This window comes from Echinops telfairi, unplaced genomic scaffold, assembly GCF_000313985.2.
Source record: "Echinops telfairi isolate 266 unplaced genomic scaffold, ASM31398v2 ScPeMD7_11;HRSCAF=52, whole genome shotgun sequence".
In the NCBI taxonomy this organism is placed as follows: Eukaryota; Metazoa; Chordata; class Mammalia; order Afrosoricida; family Tenrecidae; genus Echinops; species Echinops telfairi.
Window position 1 is genome coordinate 40794706 of NW_022103908.1, and position 12590 is coordinate 40807295.

Genomic DNA, 12590 nt, shown 5'->3' on the forward strand with positions numbered 1-12590 from the left:
GTAAGGCAGCGGTTCTCAACCTGTAGGTCACAACCCCTGTGGGGGGGTCAAGGGGTCACCCGATTCATAACAGTAGCAGAATTACAGTTATGAACTAGCAATGAAAATAATTTTATGGTTGGGGGGTCACCACAACATGAGGAACTGTTTCAAAAGATTGTGGCATTAGGAAAGTTGAAAACCCCTAGTGTAAGGCCTTCAATTAGCCATTTTAGCCAAAAAAGTGAATCATGATATCTGTGGAGCCCATCTCTAACGTGGGTCTGTATTGGGCCCTTAAGAGCTCTTGCAGGTCTGCCCTCAGCCCTTCCGCACCAGGCCTGCAGAGGGCCCCAGAGCTGCCTTTCCACTAGACCTGCATTGAGCTCCAAACGGGGCTTTAATCTCACCCTCTAGATCAGAGGTTCTCAACCTGCAGGTTGCGACCCCTTTGGGAGTCAAACAACCCTTTCACAGGGGTCACCTGACTCTAACAGTAGCAAGATTACAGTGATGAAGTAGCAACGAAAATAATTTTATGGTTGGGGGGTCACCACAACGTGAGGAGCTGTATTAAAGGGTTGGGGCATTAGGAAGGTTGAGAACCACTGCTCTAGATCTTGAACAATCTCACAGCCCAAATGGCTTCTATTTATGCAAAGCTTTGGGTTTATTACCTACTACACAAGTGATACAGGCAAGACAGGCTGCTTCTCAAATGCCTGAAATGAGATTTGCTATTATAGTGTTGAAGGACGAAAAAAAAAACCCAAAGTCAGGGGACAAAGGAACAGGAGAAACAATACAAAGTTCATTGCAATTTCATTTATACAGTCAATGAATGACCAGGCTTTCTGAACATACTCATTTTTCCAGCACATGGCTCACAAAACTTGCAGTCAACTCCAGCACACCAGAATCCCAGCTGTCATCAACTTGATCCTGACTCAGAGTGACCTCACAGGTGTCAGAGTAGAACTGTACCCCACAAAATTGTCATGGGCTGATTTCAGGGGAGTAGACCACCAAGCCTTTCTTCTCAAGTCCCACTGAGAGAACTCACACCTCCAACCTTTCACCATTTGCACCTCCCAAGGTCCCCCAACTCAAGCATAGGGGTTAGGACCAACTAAGCCTGAGTGGCTTTCCAGGATGCAGAGCTTTGTTTTAAAACCAGAGAGCCCCTGGCAAACTGGAACAATTGGTTCCTATAATGTGAAGTGATAAAAGGTAGTCCCTATATGTCTGAACAAATGTCTGGGGCTTAGGGTATTTGGATGGTTGAGGGAAATGAACCCCACCGCGTGTGAAAGACAGTGCCATCTCGGTTTCAGACTTCTGCCTAGCCTCACTGGTCCTCACGTTTCACAAGGTATTTGTAAAAACATTTTCAAGACCAGGAGGAATTTATAGAATTGCACTGAATAAACAAAAACAAAACTAAAAAATCCAAAAATATAAGAAGCTGAGAGTTTTGATGTATTTAATCACAGCTTGTTTTGCTTTAAGAAGTCATTTTGTATTTCTGAATTCACATTGTTTCCTTCTCAAAAAGTAAACTTACAAATTTTGTATTTCTGAATTCACATTGTTTCCTTCTCAAAAAGTAAACTTACATTCCCTGGCACCAAGCCCAATAGGTACACAGAGCTCAATAGAACAGGAGGTCGAGGGGTCCCCGGGCCCAGTTTCCAGAATTCCTTTAGCCATGGAAGCAGCCTTCCTGAAAGTGGACACGGCAGTGACTGCCGACCCCCTCTCCGAAGAGAGAGGAGGAGAGAAAAGAAAGAAGCAGACACAGAAGCCCCTGTTCAGCACCTCAGTCATTCGCACCAATTGACACTACTGGCCCAGGCTGCCTTCTCCACTGGGCTCTCCCGGTTCCTTGCTTTGTCTTGCTGCTGTAATTTTTAAGTGTTTGAGTTTGAACAGGGGGGTGGGGGTGTCACATGAGGGGGAACCAATCAAATTTTAAATACAGCGTATTTTCCAGCTATCCGTCTTTACACCAAAATAAAGTACTGACACGCACAAGAGGGAAAAAAAGAAGAAGAGCAGGAGATCGAACTGTGCAGGGCAACAACTGATGGGCTGTGGCTCACGCTGGATCCGCCCTCGCAGACTCCTCACATTAACAGTGTCTGCAGTACTGCGTCATTGGGAAAATGGATGTCATCAGCACAATCTCCTCCCTCCCCAGGGGGATGATTGACAATGTTGTATTTATTTATTTGGTACTGTATTTGTAATTTTTGGTTTTTGTTTTCCTGTCTTTAGCTTGTGTGTTAGGGTTCTCTAGAGAAACAAAACCAGGACACTTATGATTATATATATATATAATGGATATATATAGCACAAAGGAATATAACAGCTAATTTGTCCACACAGCAGTACAGAGGGCTCAGTTCAACTCACTTCCATGGAACAGTTAACATACTGGAAGCTGGAAGTCCTTCAACTCAGGAGGGCTGCTGGGTTCAAGGTCAAGGAAGCAGACAGCTGAGTCTTCCCTAAGGCAATGCAGGTAGTCTGGCCAGAGGCAACAAACAGCAGGGCTGGTCACCAACAGCCAGCAGCTCAGGAGCTTAGTGAAGCAGGCGCAGAAGGGATATCAAACTCAAGCAATGCAAGACGACAGGATCCAACAGCCTCAAGCTCAAGCTATGTATACACCAGCAGTGTGAAGAAGCAGGTCTCGAAGGAACCTCAAGCTCGAGCTACACCATCCATGGGTTGGCAGTCCCATGGGTAGTTTAGCTCACAAGTTGAGCCAGAGAACTAGCTAAAGCAGTGGCATGCTGGTCCCAACACCAGAGAGTAAGAGAGAGAGGGGCGGGGCTTGCCAAGCCATTTATCTCTTTGCCCTCCAATCAAATGTGACCTGATTAATCCCACATGTTCCTATTGGCCAGGTTGGCACAATACGCCTACCTATCATAGTCGAGTGGTTGGGAAGTCTTAAGGATCCAGTAGTGTTGTAAATATCTCAACACTAGCAGGGGTCTCTATGTAGCTCCTCCAGTTTAGGGCACTACCGAAGTCCCATGTGTCTTGTCAGCTGCAATGTTTCTCAGGGAGTCAGCAGAGAGAGTGTGTCCGATGCCGAGTTTCCCAGAATCATCAGGAGACACACAAAGGCCTCATTGGCTTTGACCTGATTGACAGGCTAGACTCCACCCCTTCACTCTTAATCCTCTCAAATTGACAAACGATTATATAACTACCACAGCTTGTTAGCTTGTTTTCTTGTTTGTTTGTTTTTAGAAAACCACTTTGAATTGCTTTAATTGCTGAAAGCTTCTTTGACTGGTATTTGCAGGATCATAATATAGTCCTACAACTGATGCATTTTCCCACTTTTCCACCATTTTGCTTGCAAACCACCCACAAGTCTTATTTTCTCTGTTGTACATTGTTCTCTTTGACAAATTACTGGGGTGGGGGAGGACCCCAAAACCAAAAAGCCCTATGTTGTAATCACACGAGATAACACTGGAAAGTATAAATATCTTAAGAGATGTGTAAAAGGCCTTGTTATTTTACTCCTTCTGTTTTCAAATTATGTCTAATGGTTTCTAAAAACATGGTCAAAGCCACCTGAACCTTGTCTTCTTCGCACATGGCATCAATTGGGTCACTGCCAAATGCTCCTGAACTTGTAGTTGGCCTTTCACTTGCAAGTGGAACAGATCCCGGCAGTTCTACCGCTGTTGCTGCTGCTGCTTTTCAAAGTAGGCTTCTCTTCTGCAGCTTTTCTGAACCAAGATATGTACCCACTGCTGGTGCAGTATCAGAGCTACATTTCTGGAACTATCTTGCATGCTGAACTGAACCGCCCTGCGGAGATGGGTTTCTTCGTCTTTCTGGTCGTTTCATGGCCACTAAGTGACAGAGCCTTTTGCAATGCCTCCTCGCCTTCACCTAATATCCTGGCCCGTCATCTGTTTCCAAGACTCGGTTCAGGTCTGTTTTCTGGACTCTCTGGTCTTTCAAGTGTGCCAATTCTTCTCCAATACGTTTTGGCCGATGCATCTGTTGGACCCTGATCATCTACAGGAGTTGGTCAGCCTCACCATCTGGCAGACCACCCTCCACAACAAATAAAGAGTAACCTTCCTGTGGTGACTGAGCCAGGAAGACTGCTAGGTATGTATCTGATATTAAGTCTAGGCCAGTCAAGAGAGTAAACCACTGTTTTCCTAATTTTCTAACTGTAAACCAGTGTTCTTTATAATTGCATATAAATTAATCTTTCATTTATAGGATCAATCCTCAACCTCTGATACTCTGGACTGTTGAACAAGATTAGTTCTAAACTCCAAACTTTCAAGGCATTTCTTATAACCTGAATCGAGAAAAAAAACCACTGTCATCCATGGTTCCAGAAGACTGCTGTAAAACACGTGGTAGTCTTCACTAGGAACTCAGCCTTTGCCTTCCCAAGCCTCCCCTCTGCATCCAGCTGATGGGCCATGAGACAACTCCACGGGGCGCACAGCTCCCCCCATGCAGCAGATTGTTCAGGCAATGTTGAGCACACAGTGAGCCTTTTTCTTTTTTGTTTTTAGCCTTTTTCTAATGGAAGATGGACTCCGTGTTTTCTGTTAACTTGTTTTTAAATTTTGTTTTGCATTTATTTTTTTCTCCCCCATTTGTTTGTTTGCTGGTTGGTTTGTTGCTGGTGCTAGTGCGGTTGGTCCTACAGGGGTTTGATTTTGTCAGAAGATGACCACCAGAGTAAGCCTCAGTTGTGCATATGCCATGGCCAAGCAGATGGACTCTGGGCTCCTACTGAACTCTAGCCCCAATCCAAGACCAGCTAGTTCTGGTCACATGGCCCTGCTCCATACTCATCTTCATGAAGTGATCATTGAAGAGAAGGGTACTACAGCAAAGTGTGATTAAGAAAGCTATCGATCAGAATAGTGTCTGAGATCCCTTCGAGTCACAGGCAAAATTCTGGAACAGCCTTACTATCAAACATAGATCCATGTAAGTCTGACTACTCTGGATCAATCTTGATATTTGATCAGTTGACCTCCCTCTAGACCTGACCTGCATTTGTTCTAGGTGCAAGGGTCTCTTGCTTATCTCACGATGAAAACTTCTTTCCTGGATTTTAAAATATTGGTGGTGGTGGTGGGGGGGTGTCTTTTCTGTCTTATTCATTGCTTGTATTTTTATCTTTATATTACTATTGTTTTATCTTTGCCACTTTATTTTATTTTGGTTCTTTATTGTGTCTGTTGGGTTTACCCACTTTGTGAAACACAGGAGTGGGTGCTTAGAGATAAAAACTGATGCAAGAGTTTGCAGGGAGTGTAGAGGAGAAGGAGAGATGAGGAGAGTGAGGGGGTTCAGGAGTAAATGATGAAGGTTAGAGGGGACGAGGCACTGGAACCGAATGTGATGACACAACTCATTTTAAAGGCCATTTAATGGGGGGAGAGGAGAAGAAAGAAAATGTTCTAAAATTGACTGTGGTAAAGATTGTACAATTATTCTTGATATGATTGAATTGTATGATATGTGGATTAGGTGCCAAGAAAACTGTGGGGGGAAATCTAGCCTCACGAGAAGACCTCACACACACACACAAAAATGACAGAATATCTCTTATGAATACAGACACAAAAATCCTCAAAAAAATAATGCTAGCAAACAGCTCCAACATCCTATTAAGAGTCATATATCCGAATCAAATGGTATTTATTCCAAAATGCAAGGATGGTTTGTATGGCAGTTACATAATCTGTCAACTTGCAAAGGGGTGGAGTCTAGCCTGTCAATCAGGCCACAGCCAATAAGGCCTCTGTGTGCGCATGGCCTTCTCCTGAGGATACTGAGAACGCCTATCTTCCTCCTGGAAGGTGAGATACACAGACTCTGCTTCAACACTCTCTGCTTGGTATTCCTGATGACAAGCCCCCTGGAGCTACTTGATGGAAGCCAGAGCTCAGGAGCTGGAGAAGCCATGTGGAGACCCACAGCAGCACTGAGATGCTTCCACCACCACTGGATGCACAACACTTTCCACTCACTGGCCTGTGATCATCCTGTATTCAGTGTCATTGCATGTGTTGCATGAGTCTGAAGATGAATTTATAGACTGATATCAGACATAAGGGCTAATATCAGACTTAGGGACTTGATCTGGACTGGGCTGAAATGTTTTCTCAATACACAATTGCTCTTTTATATAAAGTTCTTTCTTATACACATATGAGTATCCATGATTTTGTTTCTTTAGTCTATCCTAACTAACACAGTTTGGCATTAGAAAAATCAATAAACATGATACACTATATCAATAGAACAAAGGAAAAGAACCACATGATCATCTCATTGGATGAAGAAATAGCGAGGTTGTATCATTTGCATATCTCAGGTTATTAATATGCCTTCCTCCAATCCTGTTGCCACATTCTTCTTCATCAAATCCAGCTTCTCTGATGATTTCTGTCAGGGTACAAGCGTCCCCAACACTCAGGAGTGACTTTGCGATTATGCAAAATATTAAAGACAGTGGGGCACAGGGGCTCTTTGTCCCTGTGTCAGGAGCAAGAGAGTGAACGTATTTTCCAATGGGTACCTATAATGGGACTTGCAGATCTTTCAAAAGGCATACATGATCCACACAGTCAATGCCTTTGCATAGTCAATAAAACACGAGTAAAATCTTTCTGGCCTTCTCAGCTTTGAGCCAAGATCCATCTGATATCAGTAATGTCATCCCTTGTTCCATATCCTCTTCTGAACCCAGCCTGAACCTCTGGCAAGTTCCCTGTCAATGTCCTGCTGCAACCGTTATTGGATGATCTTCACCAAATTTTACCATTGTTCAATAATATGAGCATTCTTTTGGGTCACCTTTCTTTGGAATGGGCACAAATGTGGATCTCTTCCAGTCAGTTGGCAAAGTAGCTGTTTTCCACATTTCATGACATAGAAGAGAGAGTGCTTCCAGTGCTTCATTAGTTTGTGGAAACATTTCAGTTAGTCTTCTATCAATTCCTGGAGCCTTGTTTTTGGTTAATGGATTCAGTGCAGCTTCAACTTCTTCCTTCAGCACCACTGATTCTTGCTCATGTGCTGTCTCCTGAAATAGTGGAATGTCAATTAGTTATTTTTGGTACCATGACTTTATGTATTCTTTCCATCATTTGATGCTTTCTGCACCGTTCCACACTTTGCCCATATAAACAAAAAACAAACTCACTGCCATGAAATCCGTTCTGACTCATAGAGTCCCTACAGGACAGGGTAGAACTGCCCCTGTGAGTTTCCAAGACTGTAACACTTTTTGAGAGAAGAAAGCCTTGTTTTTCTCCCAAGGAGTGGCTGATGGTTTTGAACTACTGACCTTGTGGTTAAAAACCCAATGTGTAACCATTACCCCACCATTCTATTTTGCCTGTGGACAGTTTCAACCCAGCAACTCGAAGCTTGAATTTTTTCTTGAGTTTTTCATTTTAAAGGTATGATAGGTGTGTTCTTCCCTTATAGTTTTCTAACTCTAGGGCTTTGCATATTTCATTACATTTGACTAGCTCTTCTTGAGCTGCCCTTTGAAATTTTCTCTTCAGATCTTTAACTCCTTTGCATCCATTTGCCTTAGCTCCTCTGTGATTAAGAGCGAGTTTCACAGCCTCTTCTGACATCCACTCTGATGTTTTCTTTGTTTCCTGTCTTCTAAAGGACCTTTTGCTTTCTTCATGAATCATGTTCCTGAGGCCCTCCCACAGCTCATCGGGTTCTGTCATTAGTGTTCAATGCATCAACTCTGTTCTTGAGCGGTTCTCAAACTTCAGGTGGGATAGACCAAGGTTTTATTGTGGTTCTCCTGGCCTGGTTTTCATTTTTTTTCCAGCTGCAACCTGAACCTACATATGAGCAATTGATGGCCTTTTCCACAGTCAGGGCCTGGCCTGGTTTTAGCTGCTGATGCTGAGCTTCTCCATTGTCTTTCCCCAGTTGTTTGCTGTTGTTGTTCGGTGTCTTTGAGTAGATTCTGAGAAGGAAATGGCCTATCCTCCACCACCCTACTACATTCCTAACAATGTTCCTATTGGGCCCACTGTTGCAGTCACTGACTACAGTTGTAATCTGTTTGATTTCTGGGTATTCCATCAGGAGAAATCCATACGTAGAGCTGTCCACTGTGTTGTTGAAGAAAAAACGGTATTTGCGATGAACGAGTCGGTCTTGCAAACTTCTGCCATGCGACCCCCAGCTTAGTTTTCATCACCAAGACCCTCTTTGTATCCAACGCTGGCATTCAGCAATTGCCAACAGTGATCACAGCGTCTTGATTGCATGTTTGATCAATTTCAGACTGAACGCTTGGTAGGAATCTTCAATGTCTTCATTACCAGCTTTGGTGGTGGTACATGTATTTGAATACTAGTTGTCGTGATTGGATTTCCTTGAAAGGGGATAGATAACAACCCATCACAGACAGCATTGCGCTTCTGGGTCGATCTTGAAGACGCCACTATTCTAGACGGTGCCCTTCCCGGCCTCATAAACGATATGATTTTCTGATCAGCTCTGTGGACCGCTCCTTTCTCTTTCAGCTCTACTTTTGCTACCAAGGGGAGAAAGAGGAGGCTTTCTACTCCCATGAAGATGTACTGTCATAGAGACCCACAGGGGCAGTCCGACGCTGTCTCATGGGGTCGCTCTGCGTGGAACTGGACTTGCTGGCAGTGCGTGTTGTAGTTGCGGCTTTGCACCGTGAATCTCCCAGGAGCCACCTCCAGCCGCTCTTGCTCACACCGTATCATTCTCTCGATAACCACCACCTCCCTCTGGCTCTTCACGCAAAAAGCTGCTCGAAGCGTCCCCTCCGCAGGAGAACAGGAATGCTTGGACGCAGGATTTGGTCTCACACCTCAGGCCCAGGACCCAGGAGGCTTTAGCAAGAAGCTGAAGGACAGGGGCGCTCAGCAGGGAGCGCTGTCACAGTGGTTTTGACCTCGGGGAGCGTGGTCGCAGTCAGCGACGCTAGGAATGCGGGGGGAGAAGCTGGACTGTCGCCTCCGGTCTGGGGGGTGGCTGCCTCCGACGCCCAGTGTTCCTCTTCACCCCCCTCCCCGCTCCCCCCAGCCATTCCTTCGCTCCCACCCAGCCGTGTTGGACGTGGGACCCACGCAGCAGCAGCAAAGCCCCACGCTCTCCCAAGCTCCACTTTCCAAATCCCTGCCACTCTTCCCGCCAGCTTCGCCTTCCCCCTCCTCGCGGCCGGCTTCGGTGCAGCCCCGGGCCCAGCACGCCTCTTCCCTGCCCAGCCAGCCTCCTCCGAGCTGCCACCGCAGTCCTCGTCCGCTCCCTCCCCTTCCCCACCCCTCCCGGGCTCATTTTCGGTCCCAGCCCGGGGAGAGCCGCCTGGGCCCGCCCCCTTTCTCCAGCCCCCTCCCCTTCCTTCCCCTCCACTGCCCTCCCCTTTCTCGCTCACCCCACCTCCCTAACCTGCTCCTGTGGAGCCGGGCTCGGCCCTCGGCCCCCGGCCCCGCGCCCGCAGTGCACCCGGCCCCTCCAGCGCCTGCTGCCCGCGCCGCGGCCTCTGGGACACTTCCCTGCCGCCTTCTGCTACTCCGACGCCCGTTCGGGACGCCAGCCGGCGTGGGAGAGCGTTCCCAGGTCTGCAGCCCCGCGATGGGGCGGACCTGGCCGCCGCTGCTGCTCTTGCTCCCCGCGCTCTGGGGAGGAGGTGAGTGCGGCCCGGCCGGGAGCCGGGCCCGGCGCGGGGGGCTGCTGGGCAGGTTTGTAATGTGCTCCCTCCCTCCCTGCGGGGCGAGGGGTGTGGGATGCAGGGGCACCCACCCAGCCACTGGCTGCTGCCCTTCGGACTGCCATCTAGTCTGCCCAGGGCACCCCGACTGGGTCGCCGGTGTGCGCCTCGATGGAGCTGGGTGAAGGTGGGCATCGGGAGGCATTCCGCTGCAGAGGCAGAGCTCGCGCCCGGCCAGGCGCACGGAGAATGCGGACGCTTTTAGCCTCCGGGAGTGGAAGGCTCGGGTCCGGTCTGCAAAGCGCGCAGAACTTTCCCTACGCGGCGGAGCGTGTGTCTGGGGACAGTCCTGGCTGCCTGCAACCTGGTCTTCTAGGAGCCAAAGCCTGGGAGACCAGCGGGCTGCCCGCGTTGCCGTCGCAGTCCTGCTGCCCCGATGGGCCAGGACCGACGGCAGGACGGCCGCCCTGACTGCTCCCACTCGACTCGCAGGGCCACTTGGGCGCTGTTACAGGGTCGTCCTTAGGATCCGAGAACGCTGAAAAGAGAGCGTTTGTTGTTTTCACCCCTGTTGTAGCTGCAAAGACCGTGGTGTGCGTGCACAGCATCTAGGTGTAGCCTGATTCTGCCCCAAGTCCTGTACCAGGCACGTCACTATGGTAGACTAAGGTGGCAGAGTGGTTACGCGTTGGGCTGCTAACCTTGCAAGGTCAGCGTTTCGAAATCACCAGCTTGGACCCGCTGGAGAAAGATGAGGCTTCCCACTCCGATCAAGAGTTACAGTCCCAGAAGTTCCACCCTGCTGAGTTGGAATGACTCGGTGGTAGTGGGAGGGAGGAAGGGAGAGAGGCAGGGGAGAGGGGAGAGGAGAGTTGGTAAATGGAGGCAAGGCGAGGCCAGTTGCTCTCAGCTTCACCCTTTTGTTTGGAGAGAGTGATTAACTTGTTAGTTGGCCAGTTAGAAGTGCTGGTACCCTTTTTGAGGAAGCTGAAAGAGAACTTACCAGACTTTACCAAGAAAAAGTAGAAGAAGAAAAAGAGTACGGCTAAATAAACACATCCCAGACATTCCCCTTCACTACAAGGTTCTGTTTTCATTCAGCATGTGGTTTTTGTCCATGAATATGACTGACTGTGTAGCTATGATTTTTTTCATTTTTTAGAGTCAAAGATCTTTTTTTTAAGAATACCTGGAAAGTTCCATTTACAGTTAAGCAATTTACTTACAATGTTCTCCCCTTTGAGATTTTTCCTTGAAAACTCAGTTGCTCAAATGAAAAGGAAAAAAAATTTAGGAATGTGCCCTTTTTGCACAATAATTACATAAGCAATTTATAATTTGGGGCAACAACAATTTGAAACCACGATCTTGAGCCAAAGCCCAGCAAAGAACTCAAGCAACTCTGCCCCGCTTGCTCTGAAAATCCCTCCACGTGTTTGCCAGGCTCATTTTTCATAATCTGCTGCCAATCTGTTACTTTTTGTTACCAGTGGAGGCTGCCCACGCAGCCTTGGAGGTAGTGAATGTGATTAAAATGTTGGGGAAAGTAAATGGGAATGTTCCTTTTGGGTAGAAAATGGGATAACCAAACTCGGAGAGCAATTTCCTCTAAGTTTTTCAAAGGTGCAGCAACAAAGAACACTTTCCTAGCTGTCAAGCAATTTCGTCAGATAATTTTTAAAGGTCCGTTAAAATCCACCCTGTGAGAGGATAGAAATATTTCTTTCTTTCTTTCTTTTCAACAATTTTCCCATTTGCATTTTCATCTGGACCAGTGGGATAAGGGGCAGTACTATGTCTGGCGTTGGGACAAGCTTCTACGGTGGGACATTCGCTGTGAGCAGTCGAGCAGGCAGAAGAGGATTGCAGGATGAAAGACAGACATGAGATTCTTGTCTAGCTTTCACTTCTTTTACGTTGTGAGTCCAAGTGGCTTGCTGACCAGACAGGAAAGAGAGAGGGAATGTAAACGCACATATAGACTCGATTTTATACTCTCTCAAAAACACTGCCATCAAATCAATTCTGGCTCATAGGCACTCCGTAGGACAGAGTAGAGCTGCCCCTGTGGGTTTCCAAGACTGTAAATCTTTACTCAAGTAGAAAGCCTCCTCTTTCTCCCAGAGTGGCTGGAGGTTTCGAACTGCTGTCTTTGTGGTTAGTTGCTCAACTTGGAATCGCTATGCCTGCTGGGCTCCTCACATGACACTGTAGGAATGATTAAATAATGAAAAATGAAGCTTCCCCCTGGACACTGCCCCCCAGTGACCCCCATTCCACCCCCGCCCCCTCACAGGCACGGTTCACACTGACACAGCGAGAACTGGAACTGCTGAACAAGGTACAGTTCAGTGCTTTCAGTTCCTGCCTTTGGGCCTCCTCTCGATGGGGTTGCCAGTGAGCGGCAAAAGGAGGCAAAGGTTGGCTCTCTGGAGGGCCAAGGGGAGAATGAACGGAGGAGGAGCAAAAGCAAAGTGCATGAAAGTGTAGGCAGTTATGAAGAAGCCCACAGTGCGACTGTTTGTGCAGCCAAACTCCATCCTTCGCACAAAGGCAATTGGGCTTTTATAATTCTTGAATGTTAGCTTTGATCTTCCAAAATGACACTTACACGTACTACAATATACCACATTCACTGCCATCCAGTCGAGATGCCAATCCATAGCGACTCTATGGGACAGGGTAGAACTGACCCTGGGGGTTGCTGAGACTGTAACTCTTCTTTTTTTTCTTAATAATTTTATTGGGGGCTCGTACAATTCTTATCACAAGCCATCCATGCATTCATTGTGTCAAGCACATTTGTACATTTGTTGCCATCATCATTCTCAAAACATTTGCTTTCTACTTGAGCCCTTAATATTAGCTCCTCATTTCC

The 12590-nt window shown here is 47.1% G+C and overlaps 1 protein-coding gene and 1 pseudogene across 1 annotated transcript in view; one reads left to right on the forward strand and one right to left on the reverse strand.

Moving 5' to 3' along the window:
* Nucleotides 1–3513: 3513 nt before the first annotated feature.
* LOC105979084 lies at nt 3514–8765 on the reverse strand (annotated as a pseudogene).
* Nucleotides 8766–9590: 825 nt separating this feature from the next.
* Nucleotides 9591–12590, forward strand: part of MERTK (MER proto-oncogene, tyrosine kinase) — a 123688-nt gene continuing 120688 nt past the window's right edge. The window contains exon 1 of the mRNA XM_045287095.1: nt 9591–9691. Coding sequence (XP_045143030.1) covers nt 9637–9691 — 55 coding nt within the window. The 5' untranslated portion in view covers nt 9591–9636. The remainder of the gene's footprint in view (nt 9692–12590) is intronic.